Source organism: Balaenoptera musculus, chromosome X, assembly GCF_009873245.2.
Source record: "Balaenoptera musculus isolate JJ_BM4_2016_0621 chromosome X, mBalMus1.pri.v3, whole genome shotgun sequence".
NCBI lineage: Eukaryota > Metazoa > Chordata > Mammalia > Artiodactyla > Balaenopteridae > Balaenoptera > Balaenoptera musculus.
In genome coordinates, this window is record NC_045806.1 from 47950538 (window position 1) to 47975240 (window position 24703).

Here is a 24703-nt window from a genome sequence, read left to right on the forward strand (position 1 = left end):
TGTGAAGCCTTGGTCAAGTGATTTTTTTAGGCTCTGCCTGTGTTAGGCTATTGAAGGAATCTAAAGCTGTTTGGAGACCTCTCTGAAGAATGAGTATCATCAAACACAAATGGTGAGTGGCCAGTTATTACAACTTCTCCCACAGGAGGAATGGGTCTGCCAGGAGTTCTGTGCAGACAGACAGATGATTAATATTGAGTGGCTCTAAGCCCTAGGTATTAGCAACTGGGGAATGGGCCATTGCTAAAGCTACCAGACTCATTTTTTTCTCAGACTAAAAATAACCTCCAAAAAATATGATCCTTAGCTATCATAAGGCTAGAATCCGGGGATATCCAGGTTTAAACCAATGCTAGAGATGCCCACTGACCTCCAGCCTCTCTCCAGTATCCTCTCCTTCTCCCATTTACATTGCTGTCTTCCCCATCCACCCAATTCAAAATGGGTGAATTAAAAAGCCTGAGACTGAGCATTGGGAAGCAGTAGAGGTTAAGCACACACACGCACACTCTGGCATGTACTTGGCTATAAGACTGGGATATTAACTCTGAGGGTGCTTGCATGGATTAAATAAAGCCAGTATTGGGCTTATCACAGTGCTCCACCAATGTTAGATGATGGTGATGATGATGATGATGATTTATTCTCTCCAGTTGTGTTCTTCAGAGCCACCTTTGTCTTCAGCTACCTTTTTCATCAGTGGGCCTTCAGCTCCTACCCAGGGCAAAATGAGAATCTCAGTGATGTAGTGAGGAGTAAATGAGGTAATGACTATAAAGTGCTTAGCAGTGCAGTAGGTACTCAGAATATGGTGGTCATTATTATTAGCTGCTTCTGTAAACTGGAAAAAAATTAATTAACTATAGAAAGCATTCTTTGTTCTGAAAATCAATAAAAAGTACTTCCTATGGATCAGTCAACTGTTGATTTCTAATACCTGTAGAGCAATACGGGATAGCAGGATATATGTTCGCATTACCCTAATGAGCAAAACTCAGACCATTAGTTTTCCAAGTATGGTCCCCAGAATAGCAGCATCAGCATAACCTGGGAACTTGCTAGAAATGAAAATTCTTAGGTCTCACCCACAACCTACTAAATCAGAAACCCTGGGGGTAGGGCCCTGCAATCTGTTTTTAACAAGATGTCCAGGTGATTCTAATGCACACTCAAATGTGAGAACCATGATATACTGGAGTTTTAAATGCTGTCACAAAATCTTGATTCTGTGCAAGGCACTTTTTCACAAATACTGTGCGTTTCTGATACTCTAAAATGAGAACAATAATATTGGCTGGAATTGTCCAGACTAATTTTAAAGCAAATTCATAATGCAAAAATAATTCCACAACAAATGGCCTTTTTGGTCACCATGGAATAGTGCCTCCTGCTTCATTTCTACTGTGGTCACTAGATGAGACATCCCTGTTCAAAACTTGTGCAGGTTTAAAACAGGTTCTTACTCGTATCTCTAGAATCTATTTCTGAGGATACTGAGGCTTGTCCCATGTTCTTTGGATCCAGATAAAATCAGGATAACTAAAAGGGGTGATATGGTATGTGATCTTGGCAAAGTTACTTAAGTTCTCTCTGCCTTAATTTCCTCATCTGTAAAATAGGGATAATGGCACTTATAGGATTGTTGCAGGAATTAAATGTCTTTCTACAGATAAAGTGTTTGGAAGAGTGACTACACACCATTCATATGTGTTGTTATTATTATGATTATAGCGATGTAGACTAATTTCAGCCCTAAGCTCTTTAACCAATTATTATGAATGGGAAAAACCTACTCCACTTTACCCTACCCCACTACTATGACCCCTTGCTATCTAGGCACATTCAGGACATTTATAGAGGAGAGAAGTCAAAGATGAATACTTAGCAAAAAAAAAAAAAAAAAAAAAGCAGATGAGGATATTAATATTCAGTTAGCTTGTCAGTGAGGTAACAAATATTCATTGAGCATCTATTCTCTTCCAAGCAGTGGACTACATCTGAGAGTAAAATAGCAGAATAACTTGTTCAGGGTCACACACCAAGGCCCAGATACCTGGATTCTGCCTTCACAAAAAAAGAAGTCTAGGGACTTCCCTGGTGGTCCAGTGGTTAAGACTCTGTGCTCCCAATGCAGGGGACATGGGTTTGATCCCTGGTCAGAGAACTAAGATCCTGCATGCTGTATGGCATGGCCAAAAAAAAAAAAAAAGAGGTCTAGTGGGAGAGACAGGTAAAGAAAACGTAATCTCACAAATGCACAACATACCCAATTAAAAATTGTGGTTTTTGCTACTAAGGAAAATTGTTCTGCCAAATGTATAAGGGGGAAAAGGGACATTCAACCAGAATTCCTGTACTTTGGCTTGCAAAGCATTGTCCAGAGCAGGTGGCAAGTCCTGGTTGAGGAGATGAGGCTAGGGAAAATGTATGAAACATTTATGAAGGCTTTTCTTGTAGGTCACACTAAGAGGTTTTAGCTTTTATCTTGAGGGCAATAAGATACCTTTGAGAAATTTCTGATTTCTGAATAATCAATCCTAGCTGCAGTGCATGAGAGCAAAAGTAGAGATAGGGAGACTAATTAGGAGTTTATTTTGATAAGCTAGGTAAGAAATGATGTGAGTGGTTCCTATTACTAGTATTACATATACATGCTACTTGAGTATTCTTTCTTTAAGCTGATGTGATTCAGGCAAGTGAGGGTTATGATAAGATGCTGATTTACAAACAATTCATCCGAGTTGTTTTATTCTAATTATAGAAATAGTACAAATTTGTTATAGAAAATTTAGAAAACAAAGTATAAAAAAGGAAACAAACTTCCCATAATCCTTCAACTACCTACAACTTTAATTTGACATCTAACTCAAATATTTTTTCCAATTATAAAAGTAAAACATGCTCGTTATAGAAAAATTTAAAAAACAAAATTGTCTTATAATTCTATGGCTATCCTTTTTTAATACTAAAATGTGTTTATTTCTGTGGTAAAAATGTGTGGCATGTATGTTGAACAAAAATGAAATGATAGTGTAAGTGCACTTTTGTGTCCTATTTTTACATTTAACATTATTATATAAATATTTTCCATGGTCACTGAGAATATTTGAAAACCTTAAATTTGAATAACTCTGTAGTCATATGCATGAACTATAATTTAGCTACCCAACATCTTGTTGTGAACATTCAGATTCTTTCCAACTTTTCATTGTTATATTTAAATCTAGGATGAGCTTCCTTTGTCCCCATCTCTTCTTTTCTGGTAATAGAGATATACTCATCCTTGCACTTGCTTGCCTGGTAAACAATATGGGGGAGTACGTTGGTCTCTGTGAGACAGCATCTCTAGCCTGGGAGTTCTGATCATTTTGCTGTAACCGACCAAGAAAACAGGTTGTTGAAAGTATGGAAACCATATTATACAGGGGATGGATTAAGCAATCAGGGATGTTTATGGGAGGGAAAAGAAGGTGAGACATTTGAGGGACCATGACATGGAAGAAGGAGTAGACTTGCTCTTTGTTTTTCCATGGGTCAGTCTCAGGATGCACAGGTAGAAATTTCAAAAAAACATATTTCAGTTCAACATAATAATAGCAAAAATGTGTGTAGTGCTTAGTCTGTGCCAAGTTCTGTTCTAAGCATGTTATATGTATATGTATTAAATTACATAATCCTCTCAATATCCTATGAGATATGAACTATTATTATTCCTATCTTACAGATGAGGACACCAAGGCCCAGATACGTTAAATAACTTGTTCAGGGTCACACAGCTAGCAAGTGGTGAAATCAGAATTTACACTGAGACATGTGGCTCTAAATTATTCCATTCCACCAACTTTTATTGAGTACTTGTTATATGACAAGTACTGTGCAAAGAGCTAAAAATATAAAGATGATTGAACTACTGATGATTGAACTCCTAACCTCAAGGAACTGACAGTCAAATGAATGAAACTGCCATATAAAAAGATAGGTGTACTATAATGTGGTGAGTCTTATGAAAGAATTATGTCAGCGTGCTATAAGGGCTAGAAGAGACCCCCTTAGCCCAAACTGGAGGTTCAAGGAAAACTTGCTGTAGAAGTGTGTTCAGAAACAGTATAAGGTTTCATCCAAGCTCAGTGGAAAACTTCCATGTTATATTAGCAATTCTGTCATGGTTATAGGAGGAGGAGGAGGCAGGATTGCTATACATTTATTTATTTGGGGGTTAGACTTTCCTTTAAACCAAAGTGTCTAATAAAGGAGCTCCTGAATTGGGAAGATAATTGGGTTCAATCATTGTTTGCTAAAATTCAGTTATTTACATTTCACCTTCATGATTTAGACCATATCTGAGTATTAGCTGTACTGTTATTTACTTAGTATGCTTCCTTAAATAAACTGACTTATTTTACTAAAAAATTGCATCAAAAATAGCACTACCATAAGTAGAAAGCCAGCCTAACTCCCCATAAATAGAAGGCAACCATTAAAATACATGATTACTATTAGAAAATAGTTAACTCTGTACTGTCTAAGATAATCCTTCATACCACCAGGGATATGCCTAAGACATGTTGAAAAATGCTGAATGAAATGATCTCTTCAGGCCCTTCCTACAACAACATTCTGTGCTTGGGTGACTAACTCTTGCCTCTAGTGTATGCCTCCAGTGTTTTATTTTCATCATATTTGTGTATATATTTCCACCTGTTCTTCACATAGTCCTGATCATTTCAGCTATGTGTTTACACCATGTAAACAGGTGTAGTTGCCTATATCCCCATGACATACTATAGATTCACTTCCCAGATCAAACCATTTATCTCACTTTATGAAGTGAATTACCACTGCTAATCTGCCTGTCTTACACTTTTAAATTCACTACTAGCCTGACCTGAAAAGGTAATGTCCTGTCATTGTGGCTTAATGGTAGGCTGCTACAACTATATTTGTGATATTGACTTGAGAGGAAAGAGCTACCACAATACAGGGCCATTTGGACAAACAAAGAGCAGAGGAAGGAAAGAATAAAGGTGCAATACCTCAATAGGTATGTTAGTGGAAAGGTTTTAAGAAAGCACCGAATACATACTCTCCATCTTCTTTCTTCTCTCCCTCTCACTTTCTCAGGGAAGTGATAAGACTACAATAGGCTGTACGGTGAAAGCCATTCTCCCACTGGTTTGGGGGACAGCGGTAGATGGACACAACCCATCTGTTAGGACAGTGAGAGCTATTTGTGGTAATGCAAGGATGATAATCATGAGTCTGCTTTGCGGGGGAGGGCTGCAGGGCCCTGGTGCCTCTCTGAATCCAGCTTAATGATAAAGAAGTTCCTGTTCTATTTATACATTTCCTTAGACAATCTTGTATATTTATTTGTTTAATATGAAAGCAAGCATGCAAGTCTTTTTCTTGTATACTCAGTAGAATCCTTCTCTGACTCAGGAATATACATTTTTGGGACCAGGCCAAGGATGTTATTCCTTTCCTGCAGATGAGGCTGAGGATCCCAGTTTTTCTGATTTGGCTTGGTTGCTGATTATAAAGCCTCTTCCCTCCTCCAATTTATAGGTGTGGTAGCATCTAGGGTCTAAATAGTGTGAAAAGTCCACGCACACATACACACACACACACACCCCACACACATACACACCCCTAGTCAAGCTCTACTCATAAAGTTAGCAGCCTGAGGTACAACTAAACTCGTGGATGGTAGCAGGCCTGCTAGAGCTTTCCTAGGATGGTGCTCTTCCAAGAGAATTTCAAAGCCTGGTCACCTGCTCCTGGCCCACTGGCCATTCCTAAGGTGAATTTAGTCATGCCTCTGAATGTCTCAAGCAAGCAGTTTAGTTATTAATTTTTATAAGTTATTCATATATACAAGTATGGGAGTTATGGGAAACATGGAGGCATGTTCCCAATATCTGTGTCCAGAAAGGGACGCAATCTAAAGCTAGTAGATTTAAGAGCTGCCATTGCCAAGAATAATAGTTATCCTATCTTGAATGCTTTCTTTGTGTGAGGTACTGTGCTTTGTAGGCTATAATCTCATTGGGGGCAGATCCAGGTCTTGTGGGGCCTGAAGCTTATACAACTTTGGGGATCCTCTTTAAGAAAAACACAGTTTGATCACTCTCAGTGTCTTGGAAAGGGGCCATTCAAATGAGGGACCTTGAAGCTCAAACTTCATTAATTTCACTGTAAAGCCACCTCTGCATCTTTTTAAATCTTTTAACAATTCTGAGAAGTACTAGCAGCATACCTTTAAAAGAAATAGGTGAGGAAACTGACTTTTAGAGAAGTGAGATCACTTACCCAAGGTTGTACAGTTTGCAAGCTAAGTCACTGTTGTTCTCCTACAATCTCTTTCCAGGCTTTCTGTTCTCAGCTAACTGGATTTCCTTCTCTAAAATATCCTTATCCTTTGCTGGCAGAACTTAGCACTGTCTTCTGGCATGTGTGAGGAACTTAACACTTGTTCAACATTAGCAGAGGGGCAAAAGGTCTCCTTCTAGCTGAGCTCACAGGGGGAATATTCCCTCTGGGGAACTGCAGAAAAAGAAGAAAGCGGGTGAGGAGGGCAATATTTTTCCTATTAGATCTGAGCTATGCGCTACTTTCAGCTACACTTTTGTTGTTCCGTGAACAACAGTGACTTAAGAATGCAGGCTTTTCTGTTTATATACAACTTGACTTCCCCAGACCAACTCTACCCTGTTGGGCCCCTATCACCCCTTGCTCTCCCCTCCCTTCCTCACTTCACCCTATTCTGCCCCACCTTCCTCTCAGCCCCAGCTCCCCAAGACTTCTCTTTTGTTGTTGTTCTACTGGGAGCAGGGAGGGTGGAGTCCTCTTACTGAGGCTTTTCTTCCCCTCCCTCTAGCCCTCAGACTGGGCTCCACCCTAGTAGTTTGTCAGCTGGCTTTCAAGAAAAGGAGGAGGAAAGGCAGGAGGATGAAGAGAGGAAGAGGGAAAGGGAAAAACAGCGCTTCTTGGGCCTTGACACCTGGGGTATCTGCATATTTCTTAGCTGTTGTTCATTGGTTCCCTGCTTAATTTAACTCTTACATTCCTCATCTGACTCTGGTTATAAAGAGGAAAGCACAGGCTGCTACTTCAAGCAGGCAGTCTCCTTAAGCCTTCGGGTTTGATGGAAGGAGTTAAAGGTATTGCAGGTCGCTGTTTGGTTTATTTCTTAAGGAAGCTAATACAAAGGAGAGTCTGTGTTGCTTCCTGGAAGGAGAGGGAAACTGATCTCAATTTCTACTTCTCCATACGTGTTCCCCCATACCCTTTCCTGTGACTTACGTGGCCACTTGCTGATTATTGATGTGTCAAGAGGCAAAGAATATAAAGGAAAAGTCCTGCCTTTGCAATTAGCTCTGATATATAAAACATATATATATATATATATATATTTATATATACTCAGTAAGTGTATATATGTATACACATATGGCTTAGAACAGTTTGGCACATAGTTAATGGTCAATAACTATTATTATTGTTAATAATAATACCTGGCACCCAGGTTACAGAGATGATAACATCTTGTGCCTAACTTCAGGGACTTTATAGTCTAGTATGGGCAAGCAATTATATCAACAAATATGTGCCCTGAGGTAGAGAAGGGCACAGAGGAAGCGATGGTTAGTTCTGCCTGAAAGAATTAAGTAAGGAGGGGAGATGATCTTGAATTAGTCCTTTCAAGGAGGTAGACAGAGAGCTTAGGCCATTTGAGAAAGAGAAAGAAAAATGAGCCAAAGCATAGAGGATGGCAATAACCTGGCATTCTCTGGGATTTGTAATACAGGTAAGACCCAGGAAATCAGCAAAAGCTCTGCTGCCTGAGAGGTAGACAGGGTCCAGATCACAGCAGATTAAAGGATGAGTCCCAGAGTGTTGTCTTGGATGTTGGGGTACATGGTGATGTCATTCAGGTGAACTACAGGAGGAATAACCGAGTTTGGGGTGGAATAAGAAAAGATGAGACGATTAAAGACATTCTGGCAGCAATATCAAGCGAGTGGGCATATATGTGTTGGGAAGTACTGGGCTGTGAACCTCAGTTTTCTATTTTTAAAAGGGGGCTTGGGAATTCCCCGGCGGCCAAAAAAACAAGGAGGAGCTTGGAGAGTATAATAGCACCTATTCTCCAGGGTTGTTATCAGGAATAAATGAGAAATGATGAATGTAAAACACTTGGCCTAGTGATTTGCCCATATTAGGTGCTGAATACACAGTAGCTATTATTATTTCTCCTGTCTCTCTGCTCCCTCCCTCTCTCTGCTTTGTTTCTTCTCTTTCTTTCCTCCCCTTTAAAAGAACTGTGGTAGCAAAGAGGCACTGAAAAAGGCCTGTGGTTGCCTGTGACTTCCTGGCCTCCTATTAAATGGTTTAGAGAGGGACTTTCAAGCAAGGGCAAAGAAATCCTGGAAATGTGGCTTATTTGCTATGGATTCAGCTCTGCAGGGATCTTCCACAATGCCTGGAAGAGAGGCCATCTCAGGGGTTTGAGGACTCTATTCTTAGAGGTCTGGTATTTGGGAGACTAAAAAGAACCTTTCTGTATTCACAGTTCCTTCAACTCCTCCTTCTTCCCCTCCCACCCTTTCACCCTCACCTTCTTCCCTTATCTCTTGCTAGAAAATGCCCCCAGTTCCATTCTCCTTTGCTCTTAGTCTCCTCCCTGAGAAGATACTGTGACTTCGTTGTCCTTGCTAGTGTCACACTATTACCATGGAGAGCTAGGACTGTAAATATTTTTCAGTTGCCAGCTTTCTTGCTTTTCCCCTTCCCTATTCCTCCCTTCCTATACAGCCCCCACTCCCATTCCCACATCCCTTTCACCCTCCCTCAGCTTAACACGCAAATGGATAGGTAACCAAACGGTGTGCTTACAAGCCTCTTTGAGAATAAGGAACTGAAATTGATTGAGTTGTACCTGCTGCTTCTGGAGACTGCCGCCAGGGGCAAGACCAGAGCTCTCCACCCTGGGCCCCGCCCCACCCCCTCCCTTCTCCCTCCTTGGTCTCAGCGCCCCCCTTCTCCACCTCCTTCCACTCTTCACTCTCCTCTAGTGGCCGCCTGTCCCTTTTAAGGAACTCCACCCTCAGGATAGTCACACCTCTTCTCTGAGTCTAGCCGGGCAGGAGGCAAGTCACCCCACCCACTCGGGTTGCCCAGCTAGCAGTGTCGGTACTGACCCTCATGAACGTGAGGTCCCCAGTGGGGCAGCTAGGTGCACCCAAGAAACCTCACTCTAGAGTACCCGCACGAGTTCTTGACGTTTTTTGCTGAAATCCCTATCCTAGACTGGGGTGCCCCTATGTGTTTCCACCAATCGTAGGCATTTGCCCCTCCTTTCTTTTTAGGAAGGCTTTGGGGTGTGCAGCAGCAACAACGGCAGTAAAGGGATCCTCTTTTGGTCTATTCTCCTGGGTTCCTGTCTTGAAGGAGTCCTCCACCTCAACTTTGTATTCAAGTAGTGCTTTGGGGTTTGGGTTGGTTTTCTTAGCTCTTAGCCCCGACACTCTCCTCAAGGGTGTGTGGAGTTCAGAGGATGGGTGGAGAGTGGGTTTGGCCGGAACTGAATTGGTAGAGGTGAAAGGGGAACGGAGGATCCTCAACCTTGGCCACTTGGGCCCAGCGAACCCACTTTATTTTTAGCCGAGGAAAAGAGCTAAAAGAGCATTGCAGCAAGGGGAAGATTCTTTTTAGGAAGTCGGTTTTGCTGGCTCCCCAATTTGGGGTTGGATGCTTGAGAGCTTTGTTTCCCTTGTTTCGAGGGTGGCCCAGCTGGGTCTGAATCGACTCTGTCGGCTCTGGCCCTCCTCCTCATTTCCAGCCAGGAGAAAAAGAGGAGGTGGGGGGCCGAGAAAGAGAAGGCAAGAGCGAGCCGCCTGGCGCGCTGTCAGACAGGGGCGGGTGTGAGGGAAACAGCTGTCTTGCGATCAGGAGTATGAGCCTCTCAGAGGACCGCATGAGCTCCGGACACTTCAGGAGTCCCCAGCTAGTGACATGGGCGGTAAGTGACTCCGGAATTAGAACCCACCCATTCCCATCTCCTCCCTCTAGATTCTATCCCCCATCCCACCCCCACTCCTCACTTCTATAGGTTTTAGAAGAGGGAGTGCGGCGGGGGCGGTGGGGAGAGAAGGGTACAAACATTATATGGAATCAAATGAAACTCAAGGGAAAATGATTTTGCTAAAGGGCTGAGCAAAGAGGGGTTCGGAATGGGAGGAGTACTTTGGGGAGCCTCGTAGGAGAAATGAAGAGGGGCACGAATGGATGGATTTGTTTAATTTAATCCGCCCTGGTTTGGCGCTTTCATTTTTCCTTCAGGGGTAAGGTTTGTCTTTGACTTAACCCCACACAGCCAAAGTTGCTACCAGAGAGAACGGGATTCGGAAGGCCAACGTTCCAAGGTAACCCCCCTAAATAGTAGCAGATACCTAGATATGCTTCTAAAAGGAAGGAGAAGAGCAGGGGGTTAAGGTTTGAGCCGAGGCTATTGAACGGCGAGGCCCTGAGGGCAGCCGCCGGGGAGGAGCTGCTTTGGGCGTGCCGGCTCTTTAAGGAGGGGCTGGGCATGGTTGGAGGAGAAAGCATAGGCCCTGCTCTGGCTCTTTAAAACGTGGCTAAGGCGGTTGGTTTGTCTGTGTAGGTGGAAGATTGGGCCGAATTGCTGGGATTGCTGCAGAGTATCGATTCGCAATGGTCACTTAGAAGAGCTGCCTTTTTGTGGGCTTTTTATGTTTAACTCTAAGAATTTGGGGAAAAATAAATCACAAAATAAATAAAACTTATTCTTTGGAAAAATAAATACAAACAGATGGTCAAGGGAACGATCCTTTATTTCCTTTTGTTCTGTCTACATTGTAAAGAAAGCGTTTATTAAGCAGCAGTCTGATGGCACTCAATGTGATAATAACTAGGCAAAGAGAATAATCTCCAAATTTGGATTTGAAGCTGATGGAGACTATGATGGTTGGGGTAACAGGCAGATCTGCTTTGAAATCCTAATGCCACCACTTACTAGCCGTGTGACCCTGGGCATTGCTTTTCTCCACTAGAGAATGTGGATTAATAATCTTAAAGATATTTGGGTAGATTAAATACCTTAGTGTATGTGACAGAGGCTGCCACTCCATATATAACTGAGTTTCACTTCCTTTTCCTACTCAGTTTGAGACTCCTTCTCTGGAACACCACTGATAGAATTAGTGTTTTGCTGTCCTTAAAACACCTTCCAGGGAGTGAAAGGAGACCTTGGAATATTGAATTAGCTTGCCCAAAGTCTGAAGCTAGAACATAGGTTTTGCTTGCTACTGATTTAACATTGTTCCCACTGGACTTTAGCACCTCTGAGAGAAAGGGCCACTAGCCTGCCTTTCCCCTCATTCTTTGGACAACTTAACTAGGATGATATAACCAACAGGACCTTTGGACAACAGAAACCAGTGACTGACAAATGACCTCATCCCATTCTTCAGATTTTTGGGGGGGACCCTTATATATGAAGGTTGTTAATTTTTGGTGACTGTTAGGAACACAGAGAATGGGCTGGGAACAGTGTCTTCAGGTTGGCTTGGAGGGCAAACAGGCAGAAAACATAGGAAGGGCAGAAATATAAACTCAAAAGTAAAAGTGATAGGTGAATCTAGTCCATCCTCAAGACCAGACTAGTTAATGGCTCTATTTTCAGAGCTCTGGGGAGCCATATGTACCTCTCATTAGGGCTTTCAGGATACATTGGAAAGAAAACTGGGGAAAAAAACGTGAACTAGATTACCACCACCATTTCTTCAACTCCCCCCAACCCCCATCATCCTAGTATATGCATTTCTGAAATGGGGCCCTTGTTGGTTCAGTTAATTGAATTCCAATAACCAAGTCACCAAGCCTAGTCTAGTCATCTTTCATCTCTCCGGATTGTGTGTATCTGGTGGTGAGGGAGATCAATCTTTTCTCATTCTGGCAGGGGCATTATTATTATGTGACACATTTATATATTCACCCTTGCCTTGAGTCAGTTCTATTTTATTGTCTCACTTACACTGATGAATAATAAGATTGCCTTTGGATATATAATTCATTTAGCAAATATGTGTTGGCAAACTGTGTCAGGCACTGATAAAATTGTTAAAAACTCGTTTTCTATTCCTCCATCTTAAATGACTTCTTTTTGCCCACCCCCCATTTAAACCTCAATCTTCCTTCAAGTCCTATTTTAGTCCTTAGCCCCCACATAAATCTTTCCTTATCTCCTCAGCTATTCCTTAGAAATTGTACATCACTGTCTGTTCGGCTCAGTGGATACTTATAAATGAACTGCTTTGTAATGTACTTGTTTTTTATGATTTTTTCCTTAAAACAGTATTTATAATATTCCTCTCATTATTAATCCCAAATCAAATGCCATTTGTATGAAAATTTACCTGATCCTTGCATATAGAAATAAACTCTTTTGAGTTTCCGTATCACTTTACTCACATTATCTGGAACCTACACAACTCTCTTCCCTGTATTTTGGTCATTTCTGTACATATCTAAGCCCTTACCCCCTTTCTAGACAGAAAGGTGCTTGAGGATATTACTATGATTGTATCTTCAAAGTACTTACCCAATTAACTTTCCCATGTAAACACGGGGTACATATATTATAGATGATCTTCTAAGATTTAGCTCCAAAATGTCATGTTTTTGTCAGTGAAGGAAAACTTGATTGGGATGATTGACCTAGATGATCATCTAGTACAGTTGTCATCTCATTACTAAGTAGAGTGTGAATGAATAACATTGTCATATCAGGTTCATTAGTTTATCCAAAGATGATGTGAAACCTTGTTTGATGTACTTTCTGATTCTCATATAATAATGTGTTCAATTCAGGTTGTATACCTGAAGTTGGGTTTTTGTTGTATTTATTGTCCCCAGCTCAGCTTTATCACCTAGCCTCAGTTTTCTCACATCTAAAATAATACAGTAATTTGTGATTATAAATAATGTAAGTAAAACATTGGACTCTGTACCTAACTTCTAATACATATTTCTTAAGTGGAGGGTCTCATCATTTTGTTACTTAGAGTAGTTTATTTTATTTAAAAGTTGTTTGTTTTTTGGAAAAAAGGAAGGTAATTCAGTGAGACAGGAAGTTGGATTTAAAAGTCTGTAACCAGCTTGGCGCTTTGTATAAAAAATTAAAGATATTTGTGTACTTAGACAAACTAGATGTAATGTGGGCAAAGCAAACTCTGGAAGTATTAAACACTTTAAATTAAGGAGCTATAACCTAACTCTAGAGCCAAATCCAGGTATTTGATACCAATCCAGGTATCAAATCATTAGCATTTTGATATTTTGTTGTAACCTCAAACTCATCATTTCTAAAATAGAATCCATCATTACCCCTAGACTCTTCCCCCACCTCTCATTCAAGACTTCTCCTTTTCATTTACCTGGTCCCACAATTTACCATCATCATAATCTTGGTGAAGTTATTTAAACTCTGAACTTGAGTTTTCTCATCTTTGCACTGAGGATAATAGTAGAAACTACCTCATAGGGTTGCAGTAAGGAATAAATGTGCTAATTTTGTAAAGCACTTAGAAGAATGCATGATAGTGTAGTAAGAAATGGAGAAACATAGTTGTTGTGGTTCCCATATTCCATGCTCAAAATGCTGGCATCAACTCTCTTCCTCAGTTTCCCTGTCTACTTGGTTGCCAAGGGCTATGTTTTTTTTTCCCTTTGTATCTAGCATCAGTTCCTTTCTTTTTATTCTAACTACCACCACTTTAATTTAGTCCAGAGGTACAACCAATTAGCCTACAGACCAAATACAGCCTACGCATGTGTTTTGCTTCTCCTAAATTGATAAAACTTTCATTTAAAAATGAATTTTATATTAATAATGCATTATACATCCCTCAAAATTCGAAATATACAAAGTGATATACAATGAAGAGTCTCCCTCCTAGTCTTGTCCCCTAGTTGCCTCAGGCAACTAAAGTTATCTGTTTATTGGAAATTCTTCCACAGACATTTTATGCATATCAAACAAATGAGTATTTTTTCTCCCCCTTTCCTTTTATACACGGATAGGAACACACTCTGCATATTATTCCACACCTTGCTTTGTCTACTTAAAAATATACTTTGAAGACCTTTCCATATCTGTATGTAAAGAAATATCTCATTCTCTTGTGTGACTGCATAGTTTCTCACTATATGGATGAGCCACAATTTATTTAAACAGTTTTCTATTGAATACCATTTAAGATATTTACAAACTTTTGCAGTGTTGTTTGTAATAACAATAAAAACTTTATAAGTATGTGTATTAGTCTGCTAGGGCTGCCATAACAAAACACTATATAGACTGGGTGGCTTAAACAACAGAAATTTATTTTCTTACAGTTCTGGAGGCTGGAAGTCAAAGATCAGGGTACCAGCATGATCAGGTTCTGGTGAGGGCCCTCTTCCTGGCTTTCAGATGGCTGCCTTCTCCCTGTGTGCTCATATGACCTCTTCTTTGTGCTACTGGAGAAAGAGAGTGAGCTCCCTGATGTCTCTTCTTATAAGGACACTAATCCCATTGGAGGAGGACCCTACCCTTATGACCTCATTTAACCTTAATTACTTCCATAAAAGCCTTATCTCCAAATACAGTCACACTGGGGGTTGAGAGTTCAACATATGAATTTGGGGAGGGACACAATTCAGTCTGTAGCAGTATGTCAATTTGCCCAGACCCACACTTTTAAAATATGGTTGATTGCCAACATTTAAAAAATCATACTTTGAAGGGTGTTGCCGACCTGCGCTTCAGAGGGGAAAGTTATTTCCACCTGGAGTATACCTAAATGTTAGATTGGCCTCTGATGGACAGAATTGTCAGTTTATTAATGAAGCATGGCTTGTTTTGAACAAGACAAGCTGGGTCAAGCATTTGAAGATGCTTTTGAAGTATTGAGGCAACATTCAACTGGTGATCTTCAGTACTCCTCAGATTACAAAAATTACCTGACTTTCATCAACCACTGTTCTCACGTCAGAGGAAATTCCAACAGCTATGGTGTGCTGCCCACAGAGGAACAGGTCTACAATTGGAGAACAGTAATAAACAGCGCTGCGGACCTCTATATTAATATTTTTGAAGGAAATATTCATCAGTTTCTGCAGAACATCCCTGAAAACCAGCTGATGCAACCTACTCTTCTCCAGCAAAAGGGAGGAAAAGGCAGGAAGAAGCTCCGACTGTTTGAATACCTTCATGAATCCCTGTGTAATCCCGAGATGGATCTTGTATTCAATGGATAGATCAAACCAAAGGCATCTTTCAGTTTGTATCAAAAAACAAAGAAAAACTTGCCCAACTTTGGGGAAAAAGAAAAGGCAACCGGGAGACCATGACTTACCAGAAAATGGCCAGAGCACTGAAGAATTATGGAAGAACTGGAGAAGTCATCAAAATCCGGAGAAAGTTAACTTACCAATTCAGTGAGGCCATTCTCCAAAGACTGTCTCCATCTTATTTCTTGGAGGAAGAGATCTACTCCCAGTATGTTCAACCTGATCAAGGATTCCTCAGTTTAAATAACTGGAATGCATATTAGAATTATACATACGCCACTTACCATGATCTAAGTCACCCTGATTGCTAAATATACTCTTTTTTTTGTAACATCTTTATTGGAGTATAATTGCTTTACAATGGTGTGTTAGTTTCTGCTTTATAACAAAGTGAATCAGTTATACATATACATATGTTCGCATATCTCTTCCCTCTTGCATCTCCCTTCCTCCCACCCTCCCCATCCCACCCCTCCAGGTGGTCACAAAGCACAGAGCTGATCTCCCTGTGCTATGCGGTTGCTTCCCACTAGCTATCTATTTTACGTTTTGTAGTGTATATATGTCCATGCCACTCTCTAACTTTGTCCCAGCTTACCCTTCCCCCTCCCCATATCCTCAAGTCCATTCTCTAGTAGGTCTGTGTCTTTATTCCCGTCTTGTCACTAGGTTCTTCATGACCGTTTTTTTTTTCCTTAGATTCCATATATAAATATACTCTTATATATCAAAATTTTCTGGCATCAGAAATCCCTACAAGTTTTAGGATTTTTCTCTGAAAGCAAATACTGAAAAACAAAACAAAAAACCCAAACTTCATTATTGCTATCTTTTATGAAGTAGCATATAATCTATACTAACTTGGTGAAAAATTTTGCCAGTGAACAACTTTAAATGATCAAGTCCCATTTGAAAATATAGACTAAATGTCCTTCCTTTTACTATTGTCTATGTAATACTTCCTTCTAGATTAATAATGCTCGTGGAGATGCTTTGATTTACATATTGATTTAAACATTATTTTCCTGTCATACACTCAGACAAAAAAAAATCATTCTAACATGTATCCAACAGCTTTAGCAACAAAACAAAAAATGATTGCCTGTGATAGTGTTCCTGCTAAATTACATTCATGGCTTTAAAAATTTCAGTGACTAAAACTAGAACTACCATATGATCCAGCAATTCCACTCCTGGGTATACATCCAAAGAAAATGAAAACACTAATTTGAAAAGATATATGCACCCCAATGTTCACAGCTGCATTTTTTTTTTTTTTTTTTGGCCACACTGCACAGCTTGCGGGATCTCAGTTCCCCAACCAGGGATTAAACCCAGGCCTCTGCAGTGAAAGCACAGAATCCTAACCACTAGACTACCAGGGAACTCCCATAGCATTATTTATAATAGCCAAGATATGGAAGCAACCTAAGTGTCCACCAACAGATGAATAGATAAAGAAGACGTGGTATACATACACAATGGAGTACTACGCAGCCATAAAAAAAGAGTGAAATTTTGTCATTTGCAACAACATGGATGGACCTGGAGGGTATTATGCTTAGTGAAATAAGTCAGGGAGAGAAAGACAAATACTGTATGTTATCATTTATATGTGGAATCTAAAAATTGAAACAAATGAATATAACAAAATAGAAACAGACTTAAAGATATAGAGAACAAATTAGTTACCAGTGGGGAGAAGGAAGGAGAGAGGGGGCAAGATAGGGGTGGAGGATTAAAAGGTACAGACTACTATGTATAAAATAAATAAGATACACGGATGTAATGTACAGCACAGGGAATATAGCCAATATTTTATAATACCTTTGAGTAGAGTATAATGTAGAAAAATATTGAATCACTATGTAGTACACCTAAAACTAATATAATATTGTACATCTGAAACTAATATTGTAAATCAACTATATTTCTATAAAATAAATAAATAAAAAGTAAAAAGTAAAAATGTAAAAAAAATTAAAAATCATACTTTACTTAAAACTCTAGAATTCCAGCTTCTCTTAAATAATCAGAAGATACCAACCTGTATTCCCTCTTGTCAACAATTGCCTGGAGTTGGTGAACTGCTTCCTCCTTTCCCTTTTAGACAGGACATGTATTCTCAGTTCACCATATTTCCTATCTGGCCTAGGTGATTTTAACCTGCCTGACCCCTCTAGGTATTGAGTTTGTGACACCTATGTAACCTCTTACCACGATACACATAAAGTATTCCAATAGCTTCTAGTTCTACCTTGGTTCTTTTGCCTTCTCTATTCTGTAGACCACTGCCTGAATATGTTCTCTAAAACACATTTAAAAAATTATGCCACTTTCCTTTGCTTCACAATCATTTACTGGGTGCCTACAAAGTTCCAGACATTATGCTAGAATCTTGGGTTAGAGTAGTGAACAATTTAGATGGGACCCTTGCCTTCACAGAGTGTATAGTCTACTCTTCATCTCATCTGGATTTCCTTTCTGTCTCTTCTTGACCAATCTTAGTTCCTCAAGGCTGACCTCACCACAGAGCATTTCTTTGGAATTTTTTCTGGCTATTCTACTTTCAGTTATCTCCTCTTGTAATTAGTGTTACAAGCTTCAAATCATAATTAAGCAATTTAGCATCTATTACCTTGTAATATTTGGTTGTTATTGTTTTATGCATAGTTATGTCTCATTACATAGACTTGGGAGCTCAGATCTCTACAGGGCCCAATAAAATGACAGAAGCATGTCCTGTATAAAGGGGGCAGCCATTTATCAACTCCAGGTAATTTTTCTCTTGTGCCAATGTAGATTCCATGTTGTAAGAGCTCTCAACTTTTTCAGAAAAGCAAGAAATGGATTTTTTTAAAAAAATATTTATTTAGTTGGCTGTGTCGGGTTTTAGTTGTGGCATGCGGGATCTTTCATTGCGGTGTGCAGGCTCTTCATTGCAGTGTGTGAGCTTCTCTCTAGTTGTGGCACACGGGCTCAGTAGTTGCAGCGTGCAGGCTCCAGAGCGTGAGGGCTCAGTAGCTGTGGCATGCAGGCTCCCTAGTTGTGGTGCACGGACTCTAGAGCGTATGGGCTTAGTTGCCAGGAGGCATGTGGGATCTTAGTTCCCTGACCAGGGATCTTACCCATGTCCCCTGCATTGGAAGGTAGATTCTTAACCACTGGGCTACCAGGGAGGTCCCAAGAAATGGAGTTTTTTAAAAAAGAAATCTGCTTTTAAAGGAGAATGTAAAAAAAAAAGAAAAGAATATATATATATTAAAAAATATATATATAATATATATAACTGAATCAGTTTGCTGTACACCTGAAACTAACGCAACATTGTAAATCAACTATATTTCAATAAAAATTTAAAAATAAATAAATAAATAAATACAGGGGTGAGGGAAAATAAAAGATTATCAGTTAATTTGATTTTATTTTTTAACATCGCAGTGAGAACCAGGCCAGCATCTGCAGTGGACTGCCAATTTTCTCTGTCTGACCTACACTGCAAAACTCCTGGAAGGTAGAGACCAGGTGGAAGCTTGGTATTATCTGCTCCCCCTCTCGTATATATATATATATATATACAGTATCTACTACAGCGTTAGCTATTTAGTAAGTTATCTATAAAGACTTGGTTATCATCAGTAAGTTCCTCTTTAAGTCAACTGTAATCTCCAATAATAATATAGCAGTTCTGTTTTCTCCTAATATCTAACATGTGCCTTTGAAGGCAATTATCAGGGCAGACTTCCTTTCCCTTACTTCCTTTTTTCCAAATGTAACCATCCAAATTCCTTGACCTAGCTCCATTTTTTTTTTCTTTTTAAAAAATTTATCATTTATTTCTCTAGAGTTTCTTTCATTCTTTTCTGCAATTCTCTTCCATTTCATTTCCCTTGAAATACAAACACAAACAAAGTAGAATATCCTCAGAAAGGTCTTCACAATGATGAACAGAGACTTAACTTTTATTTATTTGAGGCTGATTATTCCAGCTCTGTTGTCTCTTTCTGTGCTGTCAATGATTTAGCTGTTTCATCTTCAATTAGAATAAGAATGTGTGATGTGAATCTATTCATTCTCTTATTTTAAAAACTAGTTCTGATAAATATGTACAATATACCTCCTCCAGCTTTTTGTAGCGAGATCCTCGAATCAATATGGAGCCTTGAAAATAACAATAATGATTATTGTTATTGGTACCTTCATTTACATGACCTCTGTGGGTCCTATAAATTGAGATGGCCCAGGACTCTTATAGGACTTGGTACTCTTGAGCCAGGTAGCTCAAGCAGTGAGTGGAGAGACCATTCAAAAGAGAAAGTCTCTGCCCTTAAGCACTGTACTAAGCATGGGCAAAGACCACAGTGTTGTACATTCTTTTTGGTTGCTGCAGTAGCACCATGTTCAATTTGTTGGAGGAGACTGTTGCATGAAACAATAGTATAAAGTAATGAAGTGGATTGCATGAGATTTTACATGATGGTGCAGAGCAGTGAGCTTGTACTGCTGTGGCTATTTGTCCTTTTTCTAAACCAATGCCTCAGTGCCAAGCTGGAGCTCTGTATTCCTAGAGGTTTTGCCTGATGATTAACATCACAGTTAGTGGGAATCTTTTAATATTCTTTTCAGATGTTCAATAGTAGAGCAGACTGCTAATGCATAAAAAATCTCCAGCATTATTATTTTCAACATCATCAAACTATTTCAAAGTGCAGGATAGTAGCAATTACTTTAAGGGAGAAAAAGAATGTTGCTATCAGACATCATCCCTGGATTCAAATCCCAGTAATTTACCAGCTATGTGACCTTGGGATTACTTAATTTCTCTGAATCTGTGTTTCTTCATGTGCATAATCGAATCAACAGTAATACCTACCTCACAGAGATTGTGAAAATTAAATGTGTCCCTTTGGAAATGCCATAGGAATGAAATGATATCTGGGATTTGCCTAAAAGTAGCCATTGAGGTGGAGGAGTGAGTTGGGAGTGCAAATGAAACAAGATTTCCATGAGCTGAAAATCACTGAAACTGGGAATAGGTGGGAACAGGTACATGGGATTCATCTTTACTTTTGTGCGCATTTGTGATCATACAAAATAAAAAGTTGTTTTTTTTTTCATTGCTGTAGGAGTGAACTCAATTTTGCCTAATGGTTTGTGGAGAACTTAATTGTCTTTCTTGATATCAGCTTCACAGATTAAGCAGAAACTTGGAAAACTATAGCTCTTTCATCTATGCCCTCTGTCGTATATCATAGAGTGTTATGGAAGAGACCTGAAAAGGGCTAAGTAGTTTACTCAAAATGACACTCCTAGATAACAGTGGACTAGAGCCCAGGTCTCCAGATCCTAGGTAAAAGATTTTCCCATTGTTCATGCTGCTTTCTTTAACTATAGCACTTTTAACATAAGTTCTATCAGTTTCTTGCATGTAAAATTAGTTTCTTTAAAATAAGTTTACCTGTTTGATGGAGGACAAGGGAACTAGTTCTAGAAATCTGAGGTTAATTTATACAATACTTTTAAATCTGTTCTTTTATTTGATCCTCGCAATGATCCTGTGAGGTTCACAGTGATCTTGTGAGCAAGAATTCTTTCTACTTTCTGTATTAAGTGATGGGACTTATCCAAAGTTATTCAACAATTTGGTAATTAAACTAGAACTAAAACTCAGGCCTGGAGTTCACTGAACCTCAAATCCACTAGTTTTAGATATTTATAATAATTCCCTTTAGCTTTCATCTTTTCCAGAATCAAGAATCTTAATCTCTAGCACATTCCGGGGTGATTTTTCTTTCATGCATATTTGGGTTTCTCTGTGGAAAAGAAAATGGAGCTTAACATCAGCATCTGGGGGGAATGAAAGTGGCTGAAAGCACTGGAAGGCTTACAGGTGATCCTTTAGAACATGAACTCATGTGAGAATGGAGATAAACATATCAAAGTTCATAAAATTAGGTATTGTTATTGTGAGTGATTTGGATCTTTAAAATGTGACTGTATGTATTGTACATATTTTTATGTACTTTAGTTTTGGATTTTCTGACAAAAGTATTCCTAAAAACTTATATGGAGATTTCACATTTACACCTTATAAAGAATTTTTATATGTGTTATCACGATGGTCTTCATAACAACCCTCTGAGGGGTAAGGCCAAGCTGATGTATCTCTATTTTGCAGATGAGAAAACTGAGGCATGGAAAAGTCAAATGGCTTGCCCAAAGTCATACAGCTTTTTTCTGGTGTTTCTTATCACCTTATCTTTTTATTACCTCACATTACTTCAAGCTTAGCTGGCTATTGTAATAATGATGCAATACTCAGTTTCTTTCTTTCACGTGGTATGTGCTGTCAGTCTTCACTTTTTTTGTGGTAATATGTTCTTTCCTCTTAAATTCATGTTTTTTTTTTAAACATTTCAGTTGCCCCTACTTTTTAAAATCTCGCTCAGGAAAGCTGAGAAAACAAGCTGCAGGCATTTCTTGTCTTGGAGCCACTTCTGAGTACCTGCTCTGGTGGTGGTTCCTATAATTTGGACTAAGTACCTCAGACACCCTCCAGATTTTGTGTATGTTGAGACTATTGAATAGAAAACTCATAGTGAGCTACCTGCTGAGATGCCACAAGTGGAGGTTCTTTGAGTTTGGGATTTCCAGTCGTTCCTATGGTGATAGGTAAGACCCTGTTTGGAAGAAATGAGAGAAAACGGAGGATCTTGCAATCTCCTTTTATTAAGTTTTTTTTTTTTTCTAGCAACCGTTTACCCCCCATTATGTAATCTTCAAGCAGAGGTTGGGAGATCTCACTGGCACCCAGGTCATGGAGCATTATAGCTTCATTATAGCTCTAGACTGCTGAAGTTCATATCTCAGTTCTGCCATTTACTAGCTGGGTCATTTGGGGATAAGCTACCTCATCTCCCTGTCTCAGTTTCCTCATTTTAAAAATGGGGAAATAATGTGCCCACTCCTAGAATTATGAGGATTAAATGAGCTAATATAAGTATTTGTTCTTTTAGCAGCACTGTACCTAGCACATAGTAAGTACTCAGTGACTGTTGGTAATTATTGTTCTTTTATCACCATTCTATTGTTAATGTCATGCTCAGAGTAGCCTCAATCTTGAAGGTTTTCCCAGAGACCCATTGTAAAACTCTCTATTCCCCTGGAAGTTATATAATTAAACTGTCTGAAAATATATGTGTATCTAGTTGTCCTTTAGTTACCTTTTTCTAATATAAAAGACATAAGAAATACTCTTTTAAAAATACCTATAATCTCAAAACCCTAAAACATTGATTTTCATTTTTCAAGCAGTTCCAGAATGTCTTATGGGTCAGAGGCTGAAAGTGAATGATTTCTCAAGATCTTCCAAAATAATTGACTTGTTGTCCTTAAACTTGTTTTTCTTTTAGCAAGCAGTTTTTTAGAAAGAAGGTGCTCATCAGATTTGGGATATTAGAAAGTAGTTAGGGAGCACTGTAATTTGAGTTAGAGGATAAGAGTTCCGGTTCTGACTCCATCACTGCTAAACTATGTGACCTTGGTCCTCCAAATTCATTATCTGTAAAATGGGAATGATATATGAAAGCTGTCTATTTCCCTACTGTAAAGCTATGTAGATGTACATGAGGGATTATTATTTGTATTGTCAAAATGCTCTGTCTTGTTAAGTACTAGGTGCCTTCATAGGTCAGTGTCAGGATTCCCAAAGCTTTGCTTTCTTTTGTATTGATAGTTGTAGGCTCCAGTGACTCTGCTTTGCTTCCCTCCTTATAGGCTTAACTTCTCACTTCATCCCTAGGCACTTTTTTCCTCCTCAGTGCTGGCCAAAGAGTGGGATGTGTTCTTACTAGTCAGTCACCTGCTTTTGTCCCTTGGAGGCACTGTTCACTTTCATAAAACAAGCAGATCACTGTGGAAAACAGTGGGTAACAAAATAAACTTTGAACATGACAAAGGTAGTATAATCTTATGAAATTTCTATGGTCATGGTCCCTGTAGCATCGTTTGTGAGGTTCTACATATATGAGACGTTGACCTGCTGTGGATAGGGCTCAGTCCTCCTTGCTCTCGCCTCCTTTACTTCCTCCTCCAGTACTCCCTTCCTTAGAAGAAGGACCAGAAAGTCCAGCTTCTAGACTTTTTTTGGGTTTTTTTGGCGATGCCACTCGGCATGTGGGATCTTAGTTCCCCAACCAGGGATTGAACCCCGTGGCCCCACCACCGCCACCGCCCTGCAATGGAAGCACGGAGGCTTAATCACTGGACTGCCAGGAAAGTCCAAGAAAGTCCAGCTTCTAGACACAAAGGCTTGAAGAGCCAATTCAAGCAGAATAATGGTTATTATCTCAAGTAGGTAACTTGCATTTCTGAAGCTCTCCTGCCTGTGTGATTCACATCTCAGTGGCCCAGGACATACCCTAACCCGCTTTGGGTATTTCCGGACCAATTATCTCACAGTTTCTGAGCAGCTGTCTAGTCTCAGACACTTAGAATAGCAACTCCAACTCTAGAGAAAAGCGAAAGGTTTATAAAGCCCTTAAAAAAAAAGACTGAGCTTTCTTTAACTGTTCTGTAAGTCCTAATTTCCTTCTGTTTTACATTTGTCTGGCAAAATATTAAAGTAAACTTTTTTTAATGTTAGCTTCACCTTCCTGATAGCTTTCCCTTTACTCATTTTTACCAACATTTAAAATGTTATCCTGGGTTATCTAATGGCTATTCCAATTGGCTGTTCTATGGAGAGTACGTTAACCAGAAATGGCTGAGACATTCCTAATTGTCAGCTATCCTCCTTGTGCCATTTGACTAAAATATTTGTGATATGGGTGGGGCAAAAAGTATTTTTCAGACTCCTTGATTATTGCTATTAAATAACATTAATATTATTTTATATTATAATATTTTTGCCATTAAATAACCATTCTTATTCCCATGATCATTCATTCACTGGACATTAGCACATTGTATGGAGGAAGTACTCTGCTAAAAGAAAGGGATACAGAGAAGAACAAGACGAAGTAACTATTGTGGGGCTCACCTTATGGTAAGGGAAACAGACAGTGCCTTTGTGCCACATACTGTTTTAAACATTTGAACACATATTAAATTGATAAATCCTATGAGCTGATACTATTATTATTCCCATTTTATAGTTGAGGAAACAAAAGAAAACTTGCCCAAAGTCTTATTGTTAAGAAGTTGCAGAACCAGGATATGACCCTAGGCAATGTGATGTATGGACTAGAAGGGGAAGTGACTGGGAGATGAAGGTCTAGGTTTAAGAGATATTTCTGAAGTAGAATTTATGCTGCTGATAACCAATTGGCTGGAGATGGAGAGAGAAGGG

The 24703-nt window shown here is 39.4% G+C and overlaps 1 protein-coding gene and 1 pseudogene across 2 annotated transcripts in view; both read left to right on the forward strand.

Moving 5' to 3' along the window:
* KLF8 (Kruppel like factor 8) overlaps positions 1–24703 on the forward strand; it is a 296936-nt gene that overhangs the window by 222826 nt on the left and 49407 nt on the right. The window contains exon 1 of one of the 2 annotated variants that reach the window (XM_036839938.1): positions 9411–10021. The exons of the other annotated variant lie outside the window; for it this stretch is intronic. Coding sequence (XP_036695833.1) covers positions 10015–10021 — 7 coding nt within the window. The 5' untranslated portion in view covers positions 9411–10014. Of the gene's footprint in view, positions 1–9410; positions 10022–24703 lie in introns of those variants that run through there. 2 annotated transcript variants of the gene reach the window in all.
* Positions 14914–15665, forward strand: LOC118888642 (annotated as a pseudogene).